This window comes from Triticum urartu, chromosome 7A (genome assembly GCF_056163025.1).
Source record: "Triticum urartu cultivar PI428250 chromosome 7A, HENAU_Tu73, whole genome shotgun sequence".
Taxonomy (NCBI): domain Eukaryota; kingdom Viridiplantae; phylum Streptophyta; class Magnoliopsida; order Poales; family Poaceae; genus Triticum; species Triticum urartu.
This window is the reverse complement of record NC_141879.1, coordinates 529,173,061-529,194,458: the sequence shown is the minus strand read 5'-3', so window position 1 is coordinate 529,194,458 and position 21,398 is coordinate 529,173,061. Positions and strand designations below refer to the sequence as shown.

At 44.8% G+C, this 21,398-nt stretch overlaps 1 protein-coding gene across 1 annotated transcript; it reads left to right on the top strand.

Moving 5' to 3' along the window:
• The first annotated feature begins 14,902 nt into the window (after positions 1–14,902).
• LOC125518863 (RING/FYVE/PHD-type zinc finger family protein) lies at positions 14,903–19,774 on the top strand. Its single transcript, XM_048683735.2, has 5 exons — positions 14,903–15,287; positions 15,994–16,857; positions 17,068–17,268; positions 17,370–17,565; positions 19,338–19,774. The coding sequence occupies exons 1-5, from the start codon at positions 15,141–15,143 to the stop codon at positions 19,517–19,519; spliced, it is 1,590 nt and encodes a 529-aa protein (XP_048539692.1). The 5' UTR covers positions 14,903–15,140; the 3' UTR covers positions 19,520–19,774.
• The last annotated feature ends 1,624 nt before the right edge of the window (positions 19,775–21,398 follow it).

The following is a 21,398-nucleotide window of genomic DNA, read 5'->3' as shown; positions in this document are numbered from 1 at the left end:
ATATAAATTATTTTCATCGGAGTTGTGGTTTTTTTTTTCTATGATTTATCGAAGTTTGTTGCATTTTCTGAAATTTCTGGAATTGAATTAAATTCAAAATAAAAACAGAACACTTTTATCACCTAGTACTACTCTAGCCAGAGTCTATTACATGTGGGTCCAGGGGTCCAGTCAGCAGGCTAGTCAAACTGTTGACCAGTCAGAGTTGACTGGTCAACATGGTCAAGGGGACCCACCTGCCATTGGCACATGTGTTGGTCTTATTTATTAAATTAGTCCAATTAGAGGTGGGGGCTCCATTGGCATTGGCTAATTGCGCTAAAAGTAATCACCACTTAAACTAATCACATCCGGGCCCGCATTTCACCTGCTCTAGGGGTTAAATAGGGAGGGATTAGAGGGTGATTAATAGCCACAATTAATCTGATGGCAGGCCCAGGTGGCAGCGGCACAGCCAGCCTCCAAGGGTTGTGCCCATGCACGCGCACACGGTAGGGGCGAGGCCATGGTCGGCGGGCGGAGGCGAGCCTAGGGGCGGCGCGAGCCAAGCGACTATGGAGCAGGCGGGGGCCGCGGTAGTAGGGGACCGTGGCAAAGCGACAAGAGTGGCGGGTGGCGGCCATAGTGGGCGGGAGCAGCAGCAACCATCGCAAGTGGGCGCGCATGCGGGCGGCATAGGCCACGACAGGCAGCGGCGGACAGAGGCGCAACGGCCGGCAGCAGCGGGCGGAGGCGGAGCAACGGGGCAGCAGAGATGCGCAGTGCGGGCACTCACGGTGAGCGGCGAGCAGCCTGGCTGAGCAAGGAGAGAAGGGCATGGCATGGGCGCACCGGGGAGGAGGGGACGCGGCAGGGGCGCGACGTCTGTGGTCGGGCGCGTGGTCATGGGCATCAGCAGCATGCGGCAACAAAAGCAACATGGGCAGCAGCGAGCGTGGGTCGACGTAGTGGGTCACGGCCGGATGCGGCTAGGGCTCGCGGGCACGGACAGTGAGTAGGGGGCGGCGATCGCGGGCGCGACCTCGAAGGGATGCGAGGAGGGTGGCTACGGGGACTCGGGAGAGAGAGGGGAAGGGGAGAAGGGCTCACAGCGGATGCAGAGCACGAGACGACGAGGTCGGGGACGCAGTGAGGGCGGGAAATCGACGACGACGCCACGGCGGCCGCAGCGGGGGGGAGAAGGTCGATGGTGGCATTGTGGTGCAACCTCGGTTGGCCTGACGCTCGCGGTCGACGCAGACGACGGCGAGGTTCCTCCTGGACAACGGCAGACGACGAGGGAGGCCGGTGGGCACGCCGACGAAGGTGGTGCCATGAAGGTGGCTCGGTAGCGCCTTGCGAGGAAGAAAGCGGCGCAGGGAGGAAGATCATAGAGGGCTAGGGTTGTCTAGGTCGTCGGGGAGGGCCTTAATCCTCTTGGGACACCGATGATTGAACGACGTGAGGGGGGTCGGGCGCGTGGACGGCGCGCACGCGCGCACAGCAAAAAGGCGTGGGGTGTTGGGCCAAGCTACTATGATGTGCACTGTGGCAGTGGGCTACAAGTGCACAATGCCTTTTCCTTTTACCTTTTCTTTTTATTTGTTTTTCTTTTCTCTCCTATTTTCCATTTAGTTCATGCACTAAGTGACTTTTGCAAAAAGTACTATTGGCCAGAATAAATACTAGGCAAATTCTAGTACTGCCACAAAAAGTTTGGAGTCTATTTGAATTTATTCAAATTATGTTTGCATTTAAATGATTGAAATAAGTTCTATTGGGACACTGTTTGATTTTTTAGGGGAATTTCTGGAGTTTCAAATAATGTTGGGCTCAACATGAAAATGATCAGGGGAATTTATAGAATATTGTGAACATTTTAGTTTTACTCTTTTAAGAAATAATTTATCTGTCTTTATTTAAAAATTGAAATTGGCTTTGATTTTTATCAGGTGGGAATTTGGCTTAGTTAACTTGATGACATGGCACCATTAGAGGGAGATTACTGTAGCTTGACACTGGGGTGTTACAACCGCCATTTCCATCTCCATAGCCACCATCACCACCATAGTTCTTCCAGTAGACCATACTTGTAATCGTGCATCGAACACGACATTCATTGTAAGACATATTACCAATCAATCAATCTCCATGATGTGTTCTTCAGTCTGTTCTTCGTGTGATCTGATCTTCATGTATGAGTAGTTCGGTGAGGTGTGGGTTGAGGCAAGAGCCTTGCAACCCTCTATATTTGTTGTGGGGATCAATGGAAGTGCTTTGTATTAATGTCCCATATGTGAGAAATAAAATTGTTTTGTAGATGTCTCTTCTCGTATGCGTTCTTCATCCCTGCGGGTACCCAGGATCATGAAGAGCGAGCCATGGAGAGGCTAAGTGCAGGGAGACCGTGAAGTGTTATTCTGAACACCAGTGACAGAAGGGTTTAGTACGGTAACACGGATCCTATATCTGGGGATTCAAGAGGTGTAGTCATTAAACGCCCAAAGCTCTTCTCTGATTATTGCAATCCTAATTATTGAGGCAACCCGCGAGACGAATAGGGCCTTTGGTTGGACAACCGATTCTTGATGCAAGACGTGTGCGGTCAAGATGCAATTTGGACACATCCCCACTTCGGTTCATAACAAGCACATCTCGATGGGTGATTTCCAGATGCACAAATTAAGATCACATTTTGTCCCAGCACAAATACATGGTTGTAAGCATTAAGACCTCATACCCATACTTATTTTTATTATATGTGTTCAACTTAAGGTTGTTTGATCATGATCTAGTCAAAATATGGAATTGTTTCTGAAGGAAATATGCCCTAGAGGCAATAATAAAGTTATTATTTATTTCCTTATTTAATGATAAATATTTATTATTCATGCTAGAATTGTATTAACCGGAAACATAATACATGTGTGAATACATAGACAAACAGAGTGTCACTAGTATGCCTCTACTTGAATAGCTCGTTGATCAAAGATGGTTAAGTTTCCTAACCATAGACATGAGTTGTCATTTGATTAATGGGATCACATCATTAGGAGAATGATGTGATTGACTTGACCCATTCCGTTAGCTTAGCACTTGATCGTTTAGTTTGTTGCTATTGCTTTCTTCATGACTTATACATGTTCCTATGACTATGAGATTATGCAACTCCCGTTTACCGGAGGAAAACTTTGTGTGCTACAAAACGTCACAACGTAACTGGGTGATTATAAAGGTGCTCTACAGGTGTCTCCGAAGGTACTTGTTAGGTTGGCGTATTTCGAGATTAGGATTTGTCACTCCGATTGTTGGAGAAGTATCCCTGGGCCCACTCGGTAATGCACATCACTATAAGCCTTGCAAGCATTGCAACTAATGAGTTAGTTGTGGGATGATGTATTACGGAATGAGTAAAGAGACTTGCCGGTAACGAGATTGAACTAGGTATTGAGATACCAACGATCGAATCTCGGGCAAGTAACATACCAATGACAAAGGGAACAACGTATGTTGTTATGCGGTCTGACCGATAAAGATCTTCGTAGAATATGTAGGAGCCAATATGGGCATCCAGGTCCCGCTATTGGTTATTGACCAGAGAGGTGTCTCGGTCATGTCTACATAGTTCTCGAACCCGTAGGGTCCGCACGCTTAACGTTCGTTGATGATATAGTACAATGAGTTATATATGTTGGTGACCGAATGTTGTTCGGAGTTCCGGATAAGATCACGGACATGACAAGGAACTCCGGAATGGTCCAGAGATAAATATTGATATATGGGATAATAGTATTTGGACTCCGGAAGGGTTCCGGAATTCACCAGAAGGGGTTTCGGATGTTTCCCGAAATGTTTGGGCACGAGAACACTTTATCTGGGCCAAAGGGGAAAGCCCACGAGGCTTTTGGAAAGTGCAAAAGGAAGTTTTGCGGAGTCCAGGGGCCAGACGCCAGGGTCCCTGGCGTCTGGGTCCAGATGCCGGGAACCCTGGCGTCTGGCCCTGGAGTCCGAGAAGGACTCTTGCTTATCGGGTGAAACCGACTTTGTGGAGGCTTTTACTCCAAGTTTCGACCCCAAGGCTCAACATATAAATAGAGGGGTAGGGCTAGCACCCAAGATAGATCAATAAACACCAAGCCGTGTCCCGGCAACCCCGTCCCCTCTAGTTTATCCTCCGTCATAGTTTTCGTAGTGCTTAGGCGAAGCCCTGCGGAGATTGTTCTTCACCAACACCGTCACCACACCATCGTGCTGCCAGAACTCAACTACTACTTTGCCCCTCTTGCTGTATCGAGAAGGTGAGGACGTCACCGAGCTGAATGTGTGCAGAACTCGGAGGTGCCGTGCTTTCGGTACTTGGATCGGTCGGATCGTGAAGACGTACGACTACATCAACCGCATTGATATAATGCTTCTGCGAACGGTCTACGAGGGTACGTAGACAACACTCTCCCCTCTCGTTGCTATGCATCACCATGATCCTGCGTGTGCGTAGGATTTTTTTTTGAAATTACTACGTTCCCCAACAGCGGCATCCGAGCCAGGTTTTATGCGTTGATGTAATATGCACGAGTAGAACACAAGTGAGTCGTGGGCGATATAAGTCATACTGCTTACCAGCATGTCACACTTTGGTTCGGCGGTATAGTTGGATGAAGCGGCCCGGGCCGACATTACGCGTACTCTTACGCGAGACTGGTTTTACCGTCGTGCTATGCACACAGGTGACTAGTAGGTGTCAGTTTCTCCAACTTTAGTTGAACCGAGTGTGGCTACGCCCAGTCCTTGAGAAGGTTAAAACAGCACTAACTTGACAAACTATCGTTGTGGTTTTGATGCGTAGGTAAGAACGGTTCTTGCTCAGCCCGTAGCAGCCATGTAAAACTTGCAACAACAAAGTAGAGGACGTCTAACTTGTTTTTGCAGGGCATGTTGTGATGTGATATGGTCAAGGAATGATGCTAAATTTTATTGTATGAGATCATGTTTTGTAACCGAGTTATCGGCAACTGGCAGGAGTCATATGGTTGTCGCTTTATTGTATGCAATGCAAACGCCCTCTAATGCTTTACTTTATCACTAAGCGGAGGCGATAGTCGTAGAAGCATAAGTTGGCGGGACGACAACGATGCTACGATGGAGATCAAGGTGTCGCACTGGTGAAGATGGTGATCATGACGGTGCTTCGGAGATGGAGATCACAAGCACAAGAAGATGATGGCCATATCATATCACTTATATTGATTGCATGTGATTTTTATCTTTTATGCATCTTATCTTGCTTTGATTGACGGTAGCATTATAAGATGATCTCTCACTAAATTATCAAGATATAAGTGTTCTCCCTGAGTATGCACTGTTGCGAAAGTTCTTCGTGCTGAGACACCACGTGATGATCGGGTGTGATAGGCTCTACGTTCAAATACAACGGGTGCAAAACAGTTGCACACGTGGAATACTCAGTTTAAACTTGACGAGCCTAGCATATAACAGATATGGACTCGGAACACTGAGACCAAAAGGTCGAACGTGAATCATATAGTAGATATGATCAACATAGTGATGTTCACCATTGAAACTACTCCATCTCACGTGATGATCGGACATGGTTTAGTTGATATGGATCACGTGATCACTTAGAGGATTAAGAGGGATGTCTATCTAAGTGGGAGTTCTTAAGTAATATGATTAATTGAACTTAAATTTATCATGAACTTAGTCCTGGTAGTATTAGCATATCTATGTTGTAGATCAATAGCTCGCGTTTAGCTCCCCTGTTTATTTTTGATATGTTCCTAGAGAAAACTAAGTTGAAAGATGTTAGTAGCAATGATGCGGATTGGATCCATGATCTGAGGTTTATCCTCATTGCTGCACAGAAGAATTTATGTCCTTGATGCACCGCTAGGTGACAAACCTATTGCAGGAGCAGATGCAGATGTTATGAACGTTTGGCTAGCTCAATATGATGACTACTTGATAGTTTAGTGCACCATGCTTAAACGGCTTAGAATCGGGACTTCAAATACGTTTTGAACGTCATGGACCGCATGAGATGTTCCAGGAGTTGAAGTTAATATTTCAAGCAAATACCCGAGTTGAGAGATATGAAGTCTCCAACAAGTTCTATAGCTAAAAGATGGAGGAGAATAACTCAAGCAGTGAGCATGTGCTCAGATAGTCTGGGTACTACAATCACTTGAATCAAGCGGGAGTTAATCTTCCAGATAAAATAGTGTTTGACAGAATTCTCTAGTCACCATCACCAAGTTAGTAGAACTTCGTGATGAACTATAATATGCAAGGGATAACGGAAACAATTCCCAAGCTCTTCGTGATGCTGAAATCGACGAAGGTAGAATTCAAGAAAAGCATCAAGTGTTGATGGTAAACAAAACCACTAGTTTCAAGTAAAGGGACAAAGGGAAGAAAGGGGAAATTCAAGAAGAACGGCAAGCAAGTTGTTGCTCAAGTGAAAAAAACCCAAGTCTGGACCTAAGCCTGAAACTGGGTGCTTCTACTGCAAAGGGACTAGTCACTGGAAGCGGAACTACCCCAAGTAATTGGCGGATAAGAAGGATAGCAAAGTGAACATAGGTATATTTGATATACATGTTATTGATGTGTACTTTACTAGTGTTTATAGCAACCCCTCAGTATTTGATACTAGTTCAGTTGCTAAGAATAGTAACTCGAAACGGGAGTTGCAGAATGAACAAAGACTAGTTAAGGGTTAAGTGACGATGTGTATTGGAAATGGTTCCAAGATTGATATGATCATCATCGCACACTCCCTATACTTTCGGGATTGGTGTTAAACCTAAAATAAATGTTATTTAGTGTTTGCGTTGAGCATGAATATGATTGGATCATGTTTATTGCAATACGGTTATTCATGTAAGTTAGAGAATAATTGTTGTTCTGTTTACATGAATAAAACCTTCTATGGTCATACACCCAATGAAAATGGTTTGTTGGATCTCGATCATGGTGATACACATTTTCATAATATTGAAGCCAAAAGATGCAAAGTTAATAATGATAGTGCAACTTATTTGTGGCACTGCCGTTTAGGTCATATTGGTGTAAAGCGCATGAAGAAAATCCATGTTGATGGGCTTTTGGAATCACTTGATTATGAATCAGTTGATGCTTGCGAACCATGCCTCATGGGCAAGATGACTAAGACTCCGTTCTCTGGAACAACGGAGCAAGCAACAGATTTGTTGGAAATCATACATACTGATGTATGTGGTCCGATGAATATTGAGGCTCGCGGCAGGTATCATTATTTTCTGATCTTCATAGATGATTTGAGCAGATATGAGTATATCTACTTGATGAAACACAAATCTGGAACATTTGAAAAGTTCAAAGAATTTCAGAGTGAAGTGGAGAATCATCGTAACAAAAATAAAAGTTTCTACGATATGATCGCAGAAGTAAAATATTTGAGTTACGAGTTTGGCCTTTAGTTAAAACAATATGAAATAGTTTCACTACTCACGCCACCTGGAACACCACAGTGTAATGGTGTGTCCGAACATCATAACCGTACTTTATTAGATATGGTGCGATCTATGATGTCTCTTACCGATTTACCACTATCGTTTTGGGGTTATGCATTAGAGACAGCTACATTCACGTTAAATAGGGCACCATCTAAATCCGTTGAGACGACACCGTATGAACTATGGTTTGGCAAGAAACCTAAGCTATCGTTTCTTAAAGTTTGAGGTTGCAATGCTTATGTGAAAAAGTTTCAACCTGATAAGCTCAGACCCAAATCGGAGAAGTGTGTCTTCATAGGATACCCAAAAGAAAATGTTGGGTACACCTTCTATCACAGATCCGAAGGCAAGATATTCATTGCTGAGAATGGATCCTTTCTAGAGAAGGAGTTTCTCTCGAAAGAAGTGAGTGGGAGGAAAATAGAACTTGATGAGGTAAGTATACCTGCTCCCTCATTTGAAAGTAGTTCATCATAGAAATTTGTTCCTGTGACTACTACACCAATTAGTGAGGAAGCTAATGATGATGATCATGTAACTTCAGATCAAGTTATTACTGAACCTCGTAGGTAAACCAGAGTGAGATCCACACCAGAGTGGTACGGTAATCCTGTTCTGGAGGTCATGTTACTTGACCATGACGAACCTACGAACTATGAGGAAGCGATGATGAGCCAAGATTCCATGAAATGGCTTGAGGCCATGAAATCTGAGATGAGATCCATGTATGAGAACAAAGTATGGACTTTGATTGACTTGCCCAATGATCGGCGAGCCATTGAGATTAAATGGATCTTCAAGAGGAAGACGGACGCTGATAGTAGTGTTACTATCTACAAAGCTAGAATTGTCGCAAAAAGGTTTTCGACAAGTTCAAGGTGTTGACTACGATGAGAGTTTCTCACTCATATCTATGCTTAAGTCTGTCCGAATCATGTTAGCAATTGCCGTGTTTTATGAAATCTGGCAAATGGATAAACAAAACTGCATTCCTTAATGGCTTTATTTAAGAAGAGTTGTATATGATGCAACCAAAAGGTTTTGTCAATCCTAAAGGTGCTAACAAAATATGCAAGATCCAACAATCCATCTATGGACTGGTGCAAGCATCTCAGAGTTGGAATATACGCTTTGATAAGTTGATCAAAGCATATAGTTTTATACAGACTTGGGGTGAAGCCTGTATTTACAAGAAAGTGAGTGGGAGCACTACAGCATTTCTGATAAGTATATGTGAATGACATATTGTTGATCGGAGATAATGTAGAATTATTCTGCAAAACATAAAGGAATGTTTGAAAGGAGTTTTTCAAAGAAATACCTCGGTGAAACTGCTTACATATTGAGCATCAAGATCTATAAAGATAGATCAAGACGCTTGATAAGTTTTTCAATGAGTACATACCTTGACAAGATTTTGAAGTAGTTCAAAATGGAACAGTCAAAGAAAGAGTTCTTGCCTGTGTTACAAGGTGTTGAAACTGAGTAAGACTCAAAGCCCAACCACGGCAGAAGATAGAAAGAGAATGAAAGTCATTCCCTATGCCTTGGCCATAGGTTCTATAAAATATGCCATGCTATGTACCAGATCTATTGTATATCCTACACTATTTTTGGCAAGGGAGTACAATAGTGATCTAGGAGTAGATCACTGGACAGCGGTCAAAATTATCCTTAGTGAAATAAGGATATGTTTCTCGATTATGGAAGTGACAAAAAGGTTTGTCGTAAAAGGTTATGTTGATGCAAATTTTGACAATGATCCAGATGACTCTAAGTCTCAATCTGGATACATATTGAAAGTGGGAGCAATTAGCTAGAGTAGCTCCGTGCATAGCATTGTTGACATAGAAATTTGCAAAATACATACGGATCTGAATGTTGTAGACCCATTGACTAAACTTCTCTCACAAGCAAAACATGATCACACCTTAGTACTCCTTGGGTGTTAAACACATAGCGATGTGAACTAGATTATTGACTCTAGTAAACCCTTTGGGTGTTGGTCACATGACGATGTGAACTATGGGTGTTAATGACATGGTGATGTAAACTATTGATGTTAAATCACATGGCGATGTGATCTAGATTATTGACTCTAGTGCAAGTGGGAGACTTAAGGAAATATGCCCTAGAGGCAATAATAAAGTTATTATTTATTTCCTTATTTCATGATAAATGTTTATTATTCATGCTATAATTGTATTAACCGGAAACATATACATGTGTGAATACATAGACAAACAGAGTGTCACTAGTATGCCTCTACTTGAATAGCTTGTTGATCAAAGATGGTTAAGTTTCCTAACCATAGACATGAGTTGTCATTTGATTAACGGGATCACATCATTAGGAGAATGATGTGATTGACTTGACCCATTCCGTTAGCTTAGCACTTGATCATTTAGTTTGTTGCTATTGCTTTCTTCATGACTTATACATGTTCCTATGACTATGAGATTATGCAACTCCCGTTTACCGGAGGAACACTTTGTGTGCCACCAAACGTCACAACGTAACTGGGTGATTATAAAGGTGCTCTACAGGTGTCTCCGAAGGTACTTGTTAGGTTGGCGTATTTCGAGATTAGGATTTGTCACTCCGATTGTCGAAGAAGTATCCCTGGGCCCACTCGGTAATGCACATCACTATAAGCCTTGCAAGCATTACAACTAATGAGTTAGTTGCGGGATGATGTATTAAGGAACGAGTAAAGAGACTTGCCGGTAACAAGATTGAACTATGTATTGAGATACCGACGATCGAATCTCGGGCAAGTAACATACCGATGACAAAGGGAACAACGTATGTTGTTATGCGGTCTGACCGATAAAGATCTTCGTAGAATATGTAGGAGCCAATATGGGCATCCAGGTCCCGCTATTGACCAGAGAGGTGTCTCGGTCATGTCTACATAGTTCTCGAACCCGTAGGGTCCGCACGCTTAACGTTCGTTGATGATATAGTACTATGAGTTATATATGTTGGTGACCGAATGTTGTTCGGAGTTCTGGATAAGATCACGGACATGACAAGGAACTCCGGAATGGTCCAGAGATAAAGATTGATATATGGGATAATAGTTTTTGGACTCCGGAAGGGCTCCGGAATTCACCAGAAGGGGTTCCGGATGTTTCCCGAAATGTTTGGGTACGAGAACACTTTATTTGGGCCAAAGGGGAAAGCCCACAAGGTTTTTGTAAAGCGCAAAAGGAAGTTTTGCGGAGTCCAGGGGCCAGACGCCAGGGTCCCTGGCGTCTGGGTCCAGACGCCGGGAACCCTGGCGTCTGGCCCTGGAGTCCGAGAAGGACTCTTGCTTTTCGGGTGAAACCGACTTTGTGGAGGCTTTTACTCCAAGTTTCGACCCCAAGTCTCAACATATAAATAGAGGGGTAGGGCTAGCACACAAGATAGATCAAGAAACACCAAGTCATGTGCCGGCAACCCCGTCCCCTCTAGTTTATCCTTCGTCATAGTTTTCGTAGTGCTTAGGCAAAGCCCTGCGGAGATTGTTCTTCATCAACACCGTCACCACGCCATCGTGCTGCCGGAACTCATCTACTACTTCGCCCCTCTTGCAGGATCGAGAAAACGAGGACGTCACCGAGCCGAACGTGTGCAGAACTCGGAGGTGTCGTGCTTTAGGTACTTGGATCGGTCGGATCGTGAAGACGTACAACTACATCAACCGTGTTGATATAACGCTTCCGTGAATGGTCTACGAGGGTACGTAGACAACACTCTCTCCTCTCGTTGCTATGCATCACCATGATCCTGCGTGTGCGTAGGATTTTTTTGAAATTACTACGTTCCCCAACAATTTCTTTAGCAAAAGCTTGCTATACACCCTAGCTTAAACGGGGGCTTCCTCCCGTGGGTTCAATAACTCAGGGTCACCTCTGGGGAAATAGGTGAGAGTACTTTATGCTCCATTTTTGGATCACTAAAGGAAGTAATCACTTGCCAACCTTTTCGTTATCCAGGTGAGAGTCTGGTGGGTGTAGGGGACGAGGCACTAGTCGATGAGTTGCCGACAACCCGGGACCTGACCATCATCCTAGCTTCAGCGCGTTGTCGGGGGAGACAACCCCCCTGCAGCGTGATGGTGTAGGACTTCTTCTTGTTGCACTCCATGTGGCGTCGTTTCAAGTAGGAGGCACGTGGACCTTGGGTGCGATGATGGGGATGTGGGTGGGGTACTTGGCGCCCACCACATCAGGCTCGTTGGAGTTGGCCTCGAAGCTAGCCTTGACGGTGGCGGTGGAGTCATGGTCCAGCCACCGGAGGAACCGCGACATACACACATGGCCACATGTCAGGCGTCGCCCAACGTCGTGTCCTCCTTGGCGACCCGGAGGTGGTCGCGTTGTCGCTAGTTTAGTCATGTCGTGCATGCCGGCTATGGCCGGAATCCAACGTGTTGCTTTAATACTAGAGATGGTTGAGACCCCACATGTCATTGTGTGTAGATAATTTGTGAGGGTTAAATTTAGGGATCGACTAGATGAAGAAAATTTTAATTAAAAAAATACTCCATCCGTTCATAAATATAAAATATTTTGGATATTTCAATGTTTTTTTGAAAGACCCAGCGTCGTTGTCATTCATTGATAATAGTAAAGAGCAATGAAAAAAATAAGGTGGTGAAGTTTCTAGGACCAGAAGAACCAAAGATCAAAGAAAAAGAAACAACAACAGGCCTAATAGCTGCAAGACAACACTCCATACAATCCACACTAGACAACGTAACACTCCATACAATCCACACTAGACAACGTAGCTCCGACTCCGACGGTGAACCACGAAGAAACTAGGCAAGGTTGGTGTCACGGAGGATCACCGAACGAACCACCTATCGCGCGTCATCGTATACCACCGGCGCCCCACCGCAGCTTCGACTTCACAGCACCAGACAGTCGAGGCGTTTCCACGGATACGCCGGAGAAGAAAAGTCGACTACCACGACCAAAGCCACGCCTCCGATGTTGCTCACCGCCGTCATTGTTGCTAGAGAAGGCACCGTGCATGTCCAGTAGTAGGAAGCACCAAAGGGATCAAAGTCTTCAAGACGGCACCCTAAAGAGGGGAACGACGTTGAAGACGATGCCACCGTCTGACCCTACAACAGGATGTGGGCTTTTCACCTGAAGGACTTGATCCGAGGGTAGAGGTTGTGAAGATTCCCGACGACGCCTCCAAGAAGGATAGCGGCGCCCACATGCGTTGTCGCCGCCGGGCGGCCAGGACTGGCCAGGCTTTCACTCGTTGCAGCCACTCTCACGCAGCAGGCCAAGATCGACCCGTATCTTCATTGGACCACGCACCCCCCACACACAGCGAGCACGCCACCGTTATGCAGGGCCACCAGCAAACCTCTAATTCAGAAATAAGTGAACAAACACACCATGACGTGTCTATGTACATCCGATTTAGAAAAAACAACAACAGATGAAGTAATTTTTAAAGAATGGAGATAGGACGGGGGTTAAAATCTCAAGGATCTACCAGAGATAAAAGGGTACCCAACGAGCACTTCACTCGAGGACTAAAATGAATTTCCTCTACAAATACAATAACCGTAACTATATTTCACTCCAGGAATACCCCTGCCCTCGGCTATACAACCGTTGAACGTAGCTAATTCCCACACATGTACCCAATTCACCAATGATCGACTACGAGGATTTCGAGTGATACATGTTCAATGAAAGGAGACGTTCTCGTCAACTACGAGACGCCTACCATAATTTCATAAAATCTTAAGATAACATACCGGCTCAGTCTTTCGGAGGTGCTCATAGAGGTAGGATGTATGTGTATGTGTTTATAGGGATGAGTGTATGCGCGTATATATAAGCGTTTTTATTTGTGTTGTGTTAAAAAAGTTCTCAAATGATAACGCCCACACGTGTGGCATGTTTGCACATCGCTCACACGTCTTGATCCACATTGATTCTATTTTGCACGAATCCTAAAGAAATTTGTTAGAATCTGAGTGCCACATGGGCATCATTGTGTGTGTGGGCGTTGGAGAGTTCGCCCACACGTCCCACGGCACGCGGTTTGCCAGCTGTGTTGTGTGGGAGAACTAGTTTCTGCGCACACAGTCACCACCTAGTCCACGCGCGTATGGACGAACTGCTTTTCGTCCACACGACACTCGTACGTTGTTGGATGACAACTGCAGTTGCGTGTATGTAGCAACTAGGTAAACATACATGACAACTATGATTCGTTGGTAGATGGCAATTGCAATTGTGCATACGTGTCAACCAGATAAACACACATGACAACTGTGATTAGGGGTGGAATTCGAGCCGAGTCAAGCCAGCTCGACTCAACTCGCTAAAACTCGTTTCATTAACGAGCTAGCTCGACTCGACTCGTTACTATAACGAGCTCAAATCCAAGATTGGCTCGACTCATATAACTCGCGAACTGTCTCGTTTAGCTTGTTAAGCTCGTTAAAGATATGAACATTAGACCTTACAAATACTATAAAAAGATTAACTGAGAATTTAGCATGTGCATATGTGGTCATGTCCGTGTGAGTCTCCTGGGTGGCTCGGCCTTGAGCGACTGGGCCTTGTACTGGGACGTAAGGTGTTTAGTGGCTATATTTTACTACCCCTAAAAAACATTGATTTTTTTACCGAGCTTAACGAGTTACCTGAGTACTCGTGAGTTTGGCTCATTTAACTTAGTATATAAACGATCTTAAACAAAAGCTCGACTCGGCTTGTTATTCTTTGAGTTCGAGTTGATTCGAGTCGAGTCACGAGCTACTCGTTTAGCTCGCGGGTTTCGAGCTTTTTTTTCCAGCCCTAAGTGTGATTAACTATACATGACAACTATGATTGGACCACACGTGGCAACTAAGTAAACACATGACAACTATTGTTTGACCATATGTGGCAAGTAGTTAATCACACATGGCAACTATGGTTTGTTTACACGCGACAACTACCATAAATTAGACATGACAGCTATACCTAACCAAAACAGCGAGAGTTGCCATGCTTTTACGGCTACATTTGCCATCCCGGATAACTACATCTGTGATGACAATTAAATCATCATCTCGCATGTACTTAACGTAGCCGCGCCAGGGCGTGTGGACATATTTGCTTCGTGCCACACGCCCGAGGTGAGGATGAGTAGTAGTTGTTGGGTGTGTGGCACGAAGTAGCTGCTCCCATATATGTAAGCAATTCTAATATTCGTCCACACATAGCTCATGTAGGCTGTCTTCTACTCACGCCATGTATGGTATGTGGCGCATGTCTTATCAAGACCCATAAAGTTCACCAAAGATTGACACCGTGCATGAAAGTAAACATATATAGACCGTAACTAGGAGGGGCTTAACGCGAAAGGCACAAACGCAGTCGTTTATTTTCGTTTTATACACGCGCACGCACAAATTGTTGTAGGATACACGTTGAGTTTCCTGGAGAATTTAACGTGTTCCTCCCGTCTCCCCCTCAGCTTCCAACTCGCCCGTCATCTTCATCTCCCTCCCTCACGCGAAATCCAAATCCAAACGAAACAAAAGCCCCCAATCGTAAGTCTTCTCCGCACCTGATCCTCCCCAACTCCCGCGCCGCCCGATTCGATCCGGCGCCGGGCCGCCGACCCCCCCGCGGCCGCATGGAGGGGGCCGATCACCTGTACCCCTCGATCGAGCCGTACGACCTCGCGCCCCCGCAGCTCGACGACGACGCCACCGCCGCGGGAGGCGGCGGTGAGGCTAGGGTTTGCGACCCGCCGGTGAGGTGGGACGAGGAGCCCAAGGAGGTAAGAATCGAGCTGCCCCTTATCCGATTCGTCCCCCGTTGAGTTCGCCCTCTGTAGATTGGAATAGCCGGGTTGCGTGATGGGTTGTATGTCTGGGCTGGATTTTGCGGAGTCTCGCGTCTGGTTAGCCGTAGCATTGGCGCGTTAAGGATTGCCGTATTGGGTGCTTAGGATCAAGGGGGCAGAACACTTCGTGAAAAGGTACAGATTTTATGCTGGTTGCACCTGCAGTTCTATCGGTGCGGGGAGTAGCAGCTCTACGTGTTGTTGGGGATGTCGAGGGTCTGAGCGATTGAATTTCTTGCCTTTGCACCTGCGTTTTGGTTTGAAGTTTGTTGTGTCTGCGGTTTGAAGGTTTGCCATTGGGATTGACGCACAAAATGCATCTTTTCCAATCAGGTTTTGGTCTTATAGTCTGTTTTCTGTACTGAGTTTAGTACGTGAGTGGCGAGCAGTATGTTGTATATGCCACTCTATAAGGAAATGTGGGTGGATAAATTTATTGTCTTATGTTCTATGTTTAGAAACATGGATGCATATATTTGGAAATGCATGCCTTGCCTACCATCAATAAATGAGAGTTCCTTGCAATAGTAAGCAGTTGACTGGAACTCATTTTCTTTCCAATTCATGCCCATAATCGTATTTGTATGCAATTGTTACTGTGGTCATATTTAAAAAATGCTCTGATTTCTTGTTAAATCAGGGAACCCACATATGCGAGCAAGGGGTAAAAGATGATCCTGAGGAAAATGACACGGAAGACCACCTTAGTGTTGTCAATATTTATGAGAGCAATGATGAAATGACCACCTTGAAGGAATCAGGAGAAAACGTCCATTCTGATTGCCCACTTCGTCAACAAACTGGCATCTGGGTACCTCCTTCTGTTCCACCGATGACAAAGCATGATCATGAGGAGTGGCAAAAGGGCTTTGTCTCAAATGCTGGCTACTTCGTAGAAGACGAATATAAGTGGGATATAGATGAAGACATTAGGGAGATGACAATGTGGGATGTGTTCGCTGAGATGGCTGTTGCAGGAAAAGATAAATTATTATCTGTTGCATCATATGATTTTGGGAGGCATAGCATGTCTCTAGTTTCACACTTCCTTCTTCAAGCGGCTTTGGAGGATAACTCTCAAACACTTGCAGAGGCCAGTGTTGGTTCTGAACATGCTCTGCTTGAGACAGAACCGACAAAGTGGTTGCCTGATAGTGCTGCTCCTTCTTGCATGCTTTGTGGAGCACGCTTCCATCCAGTAATTTGCTCTCGCCATCATTGTCGTTTTTGTGGTGGGATATTCTGTGGCGGCTGTTCAAAGGGTAGAAGCTTGATGCCTCCAAAATTCGGAACTTCAGATCCTCAAAGGGTCTGTGATGTTTGTGGAGTACGTCTTGAGTGTATTCAGCCTTACTTGATGAGCCAGATAAGTCGTGCTTGTCAACTTCCGACTAAAGATTTGACAGACCTGAGCACCTTGAGGTCATGGTTAAACCTCCCATGGGCACCAACGATGGAGTATGAGATATACAAGGCTGCAAATTCCATACATGGGTATTGTAAGGTATGCCTATCCTATAATTTAGTACTCCCTCCGTCCCAAAATAACTTTCTCAACTCTAGTACAATTTGTACTTAAGTTAGTACAAAGTTGAGGCACTTATTCTGAGACGGAGGGAGCGCCTGTTTATGTTCACTAATTTGGTCCAGCTAGTATTTGGGATCAACTAGAACACTACTCACCAAGCTTTTCATGATTAAATGCATTTTTTAGGTTGGAAAGCTGAATCCAGAGAAGTCCATTCCTGATTCAATTCTTAGACAAGCAAAGGGGCTTGCTATAATTACTGTGGTAAAGGTTGGAATGATGGTCACGTACAAAATTGGTACTGGGCTGGTCATTGCTCGCAGAGCTGATGGTTCTTGGTCCCCTCCTTCAGCCATATCTACTTGTGGTGTTGGATATGGAGCTCAGGTCAGTGGCCTCTCAAGTGTTCTATTTCCATCAAAGAATCTTGTGTATTATTATAAAGTCCTGATAGCGTATGGAATATTTCCCGGCATTCTGCATTTCAGGCTGGCGCTGAGTTAGCTGACTTCATCATTGTTCTGAGGAACACTGATGCAATTAAAACATTCAGTGGAAATGCACATCTGTCACTTGGTGCTGGTTTCGGTGCTTCTGCTGGTCATCTTGGAAGGGTGGCAGAGGCTGATTTCCGTGCCGGTGATGGAGGTTATGCTGCCTGTTACACATACAGTTGTAGCAAAGGTATGGCTGAAATCATCAGTAGCTGAGCAGGACATGACTTTGTTCTTTTAATTTTATCTGTTCAAATTTCTCCTGGACAATATTTTTCCAGTTTGCTGATTCTGTTTAAAAAACAGGGCGGTAAAAAAATGGAAACAATTTCTCTAGAGTACCACTTAGTTCTTAGAGTAGATGCCACTATGCCAGGTCCCGTTATTTTTTCCCAAATGATAAATGCCACACGTGGCACGAAGCACTCCGGCCCTGATGTTTTTTACAACTAAAGTTGCCATCAAAAAAGAAAAAACAAGCCCCCCCAAAAGATTGAAACTTGCCATCCGAAAAGAAAGTTGCCATGCTTGACAACTAAAAGCTGCCATCCTCACGTCACTATACTTGCCATAAAAAACGTTTGGAGTTGCCAGGTGTTCGTGCCACACGTGTGGCACTTATCAGGGATTCAGGGTCCTTATTTTTTAGTTTTGAATGATGAATACTAATATGTGTGTGTTTTACATTGTTAACCATCATCTCCTTATTTCACATTAAACTTGGTATTGTTGGTTCCGCCAAATTGGTTAGTATATACTCCCTCTGTCCCGAATTCACAGAAATGGATGTACATAGAACTAAAAATACGCCTAGATGCATTCATTTCTACGACAAGTAATTCGGTATGGAGGGAGTAGCTTTTACAAATTGCTTTTGTAACTCGGGAACTAGTATTAGTCACCAACCAATATATAATCAGATACTACTGAGTTTTATTGTGATTGTCTGTAAAAGTAGTTTGATGTTTACACGTATATACAACATTCCTGAAGGCTCTAGCTTCTTATGATAATTTGTGATCTAGACCAAGAATTTTATTCCTGAGAAAATGGTCTATAGACCTTTAGGCTTTAGCCATGGTACGATATGTGGTGGCCACATACCCTGGTTATTGGTCCTATGGCCAAATATACACTAGTGTATTCAAATTTGTACTTCTGTCCTCTGGGCAGTTGAACAAAATGAAATCGTGATGGTCAAGTCTAACAACTGCTGGTTTCCACAGTACATTCTGACCACTTGTTAAATTAACATGCGGTATAGAAGTATCTGAGTAACAAATTGTTACATATAAGTTGTACTGCATTCGGGGTGGGCTACATCACCTGTTGGATTTGGCACAAACGGTTAGGATGACAGCATGTATGGATGGTTTTAACTTTGCACAGACAGTGGTACAATCTTCTTAAACATGGAGTACTTTAAGTCTAGCAATGCACCAACATGTGCTATAACTTGCAAAATGTATTTGTGCATCTTTGTGGCCGAAAACCGTGACATAGCATGCAGTTTATGTTGCTCAATTCTGACTTCTTGAACTGAAAAAAGTGCAGTTGTACTTTGGACCGTTTTATCAGTATTAGCTGTGTAATTATTATTTGCTTCTGTAAACAGTTATTAGTATAATTATTGGGTATCATTTCACAATGATATGTTCAATATTGTACCACCTCCATACCAAAATATAAGACCTTTTTTGGCTAGTTTAGCCTACAAAAACGTCCTATATTTTGATACGGAGGTAATAGCATATATAACCTCTTATGATTTCAGTTATTACAAAAGCTGGGTGCATACTGATGTCCAACCAAGTGTAGTTCTTTTATAATGTTTGTTTGGAATGTTACATTTGTACCATTGGTGACAATGATGAGTACATCTGGTAATCTGTACTGGATCGGTCATACAGAGTTTCTGTTTCGCTCACTTGTGATGTTTACATCTTTTTCTTTCTCTGGCAGGCGCCTTTGTGGGATGCGCACTCAATGGAAGTGTAGTATCAACCCGAAACAACGAAAATGCCCGATTCTATGGCGGTCCAGTCAAGGCATCAGAAATCCTTCTTGGTTCACTGGCCAAGCCACCTGCCGCCGCCACTCTCTATAAAGCTCTATCCACACTGTTTGATAAGATCGGAAAATAGTCTTGGTCTTTTTATGTGGTGACACACATTGTGTCCCTCCCTGTTGGTCGTGACCCTTGGAGCTTCAGTGTCTCTAGGTAATCTGCTTGTTTGCTAATTCCTGGGTGTCAGTCAAGCAACTGTATAGTCTGCCATTCGTTGGTACGTCAAACAGGTCATCTATCCTGTGCCAGAAACTACTCTGTAAATGTTGTACATATGATCACAATTGCGCGAGAAATGAAAGTGAAAAGAAAAGAAAAATATTGCTCATCAGTCTTGCCCTTGATTGAAACTTGCCTGGCATCGTACTGTTGCAATATGAGCGCTCACTCGTCTCTGTTTCACCTAGACCATTTATGGTTGTCTCAAAAAAAAAACCTAGACCATTTATGGACTCCTGGCATTTTTCTTGATATTCTATAATGAATGTGTAATTGTCTTATACGAATCACAGCTAGGTTTATGTTAGGGATCAATTTCTATAGATCACTGGAAGTATAGCCAAAAGGACCTCTAGGTTCATGAAAAGTGACCATCTTTTGTACCGCAGCACTCCGTGTTTTCAGTTTGAAGCCTGTGATGGGGTAATTTATTTGCTTCTGGCGGTGCCGTACATGACCATGCACTGGGATGATAGTAATTTTTGCTACCCAGTTTCATCATGATGGCAATAGATGATAGTAGCAGCATGTGCTATGTGTGCATGTATGTACTATTTCTCTGGGGCTTGCGGCTGCGGGCAGCTTTTTTCAGTTGGCTGCCGCTGACCCATCATGACGGCAGGCCTGCATGGAGATTGTGCCATGGATGTGTTGTGTGCTACTCAGATTCCGATCTGACATGCTTGGATCAATCTGGTCATATAATCATCACAGACCCTGCTCACACTCAACAAAACTTGAGGTTATATATTTATACATTTGATCTAAAAAGAGGACAAATTGTCAGTCAACACTCAGCAGGTTGCTGTTTTAGATCTTATATATAACAAGCTATTGAAGGCTTTGAAGCCGGGCGTCCGATCATGGGTTTAAATCGGACTAGCGAGTATGATCTGATGCACTAATTTTTGAGACAAGAGTCATGATCAGCTGGGGCTGGGGGTATGAGGTTAGAGCAACTCTAGCAGACCCCGCATTTTGCCGATCTGTAAACTGTGTTTGCAGGTCGCACGGGGAAGCTTATGCAGGCTGAAAATTGCGGCGGTAGAACAGAAACCGCAAACAAACCCGTAATTTTTTTATAAGTTATTTCGTGCGAGAAATTTAAGCGGCAGCTCGCCGGAGCTCGCTTGCATAGATGGTTTTTCTTCACATAATAAGTTCGTACACTCCACATACATACATATTAAGGTCACATATACTAGACAGGGCCTACGCTACCGCACCACTACAACAAAATTGAGCTCACCGGAGCTCCTGCGGTAGCTGCCCACCGGCGGCGATCAGTTGGAGTCGGAGTCGACCTCGATGTGGAGCTTCGCCTGCTCCGCCTTCATCACGCGCAGGTCAGCCTCCTTCGATGCGTGCGCTTGCAATGTTGTGACGCCCGTCTCGAGGAAGAGCCACTCGTACTCGAGCTCGCGCCGGATGCGCTCTTCCATCTTCTCCTACTCCCTCGCCGACCGCTCGAGGACGACGCGCTCGAGGAGCTCCTCCTGCCCCCAAGGAGCTCGACGCGCTCGATGACACCTCGGCGCGACGGCGCATCGAGCATGGCCTCCTCCGGCTCCCTCTTCACCGAAACGAGCCACGAGCTCGATGCGCCCGCGGATGATCACCCCACGGAACCATGGCCGGATGAGCTCCCCGCGGACCAGTTGCCGGAGGAGGTGTGGCGGCGACGGGCGAGCTCGAGATCGAAGTCCTCGAGCTCGCGGCGGTTGAATGCCGGCGGC

Bases quoted from the DNA above. Each gene is read 5' to 3' on its own strand.
- LOC125518863 (XM_048683735.2), top strand. From the start codon at position 15,141: ATGGAGGGGGCCGATCACCTGTACCCCTCGATCGAGCCGTACGACCTC. The intron at 15,288-15,993 runs GTAAGAATCGAG...TTGTTAAATCAG, and splicing joins GGGACGAGGAGCCCAAGGAG to GGAACCCACATATGCGAGCA. The intron at 17,269-17,369 runs GTCAGTGGCCTC...TCTGCATTTCAG, and splicing joins GTGTTGGATATGGAGCTCAG to GCTGGCGCTGAGTTAGCTGA.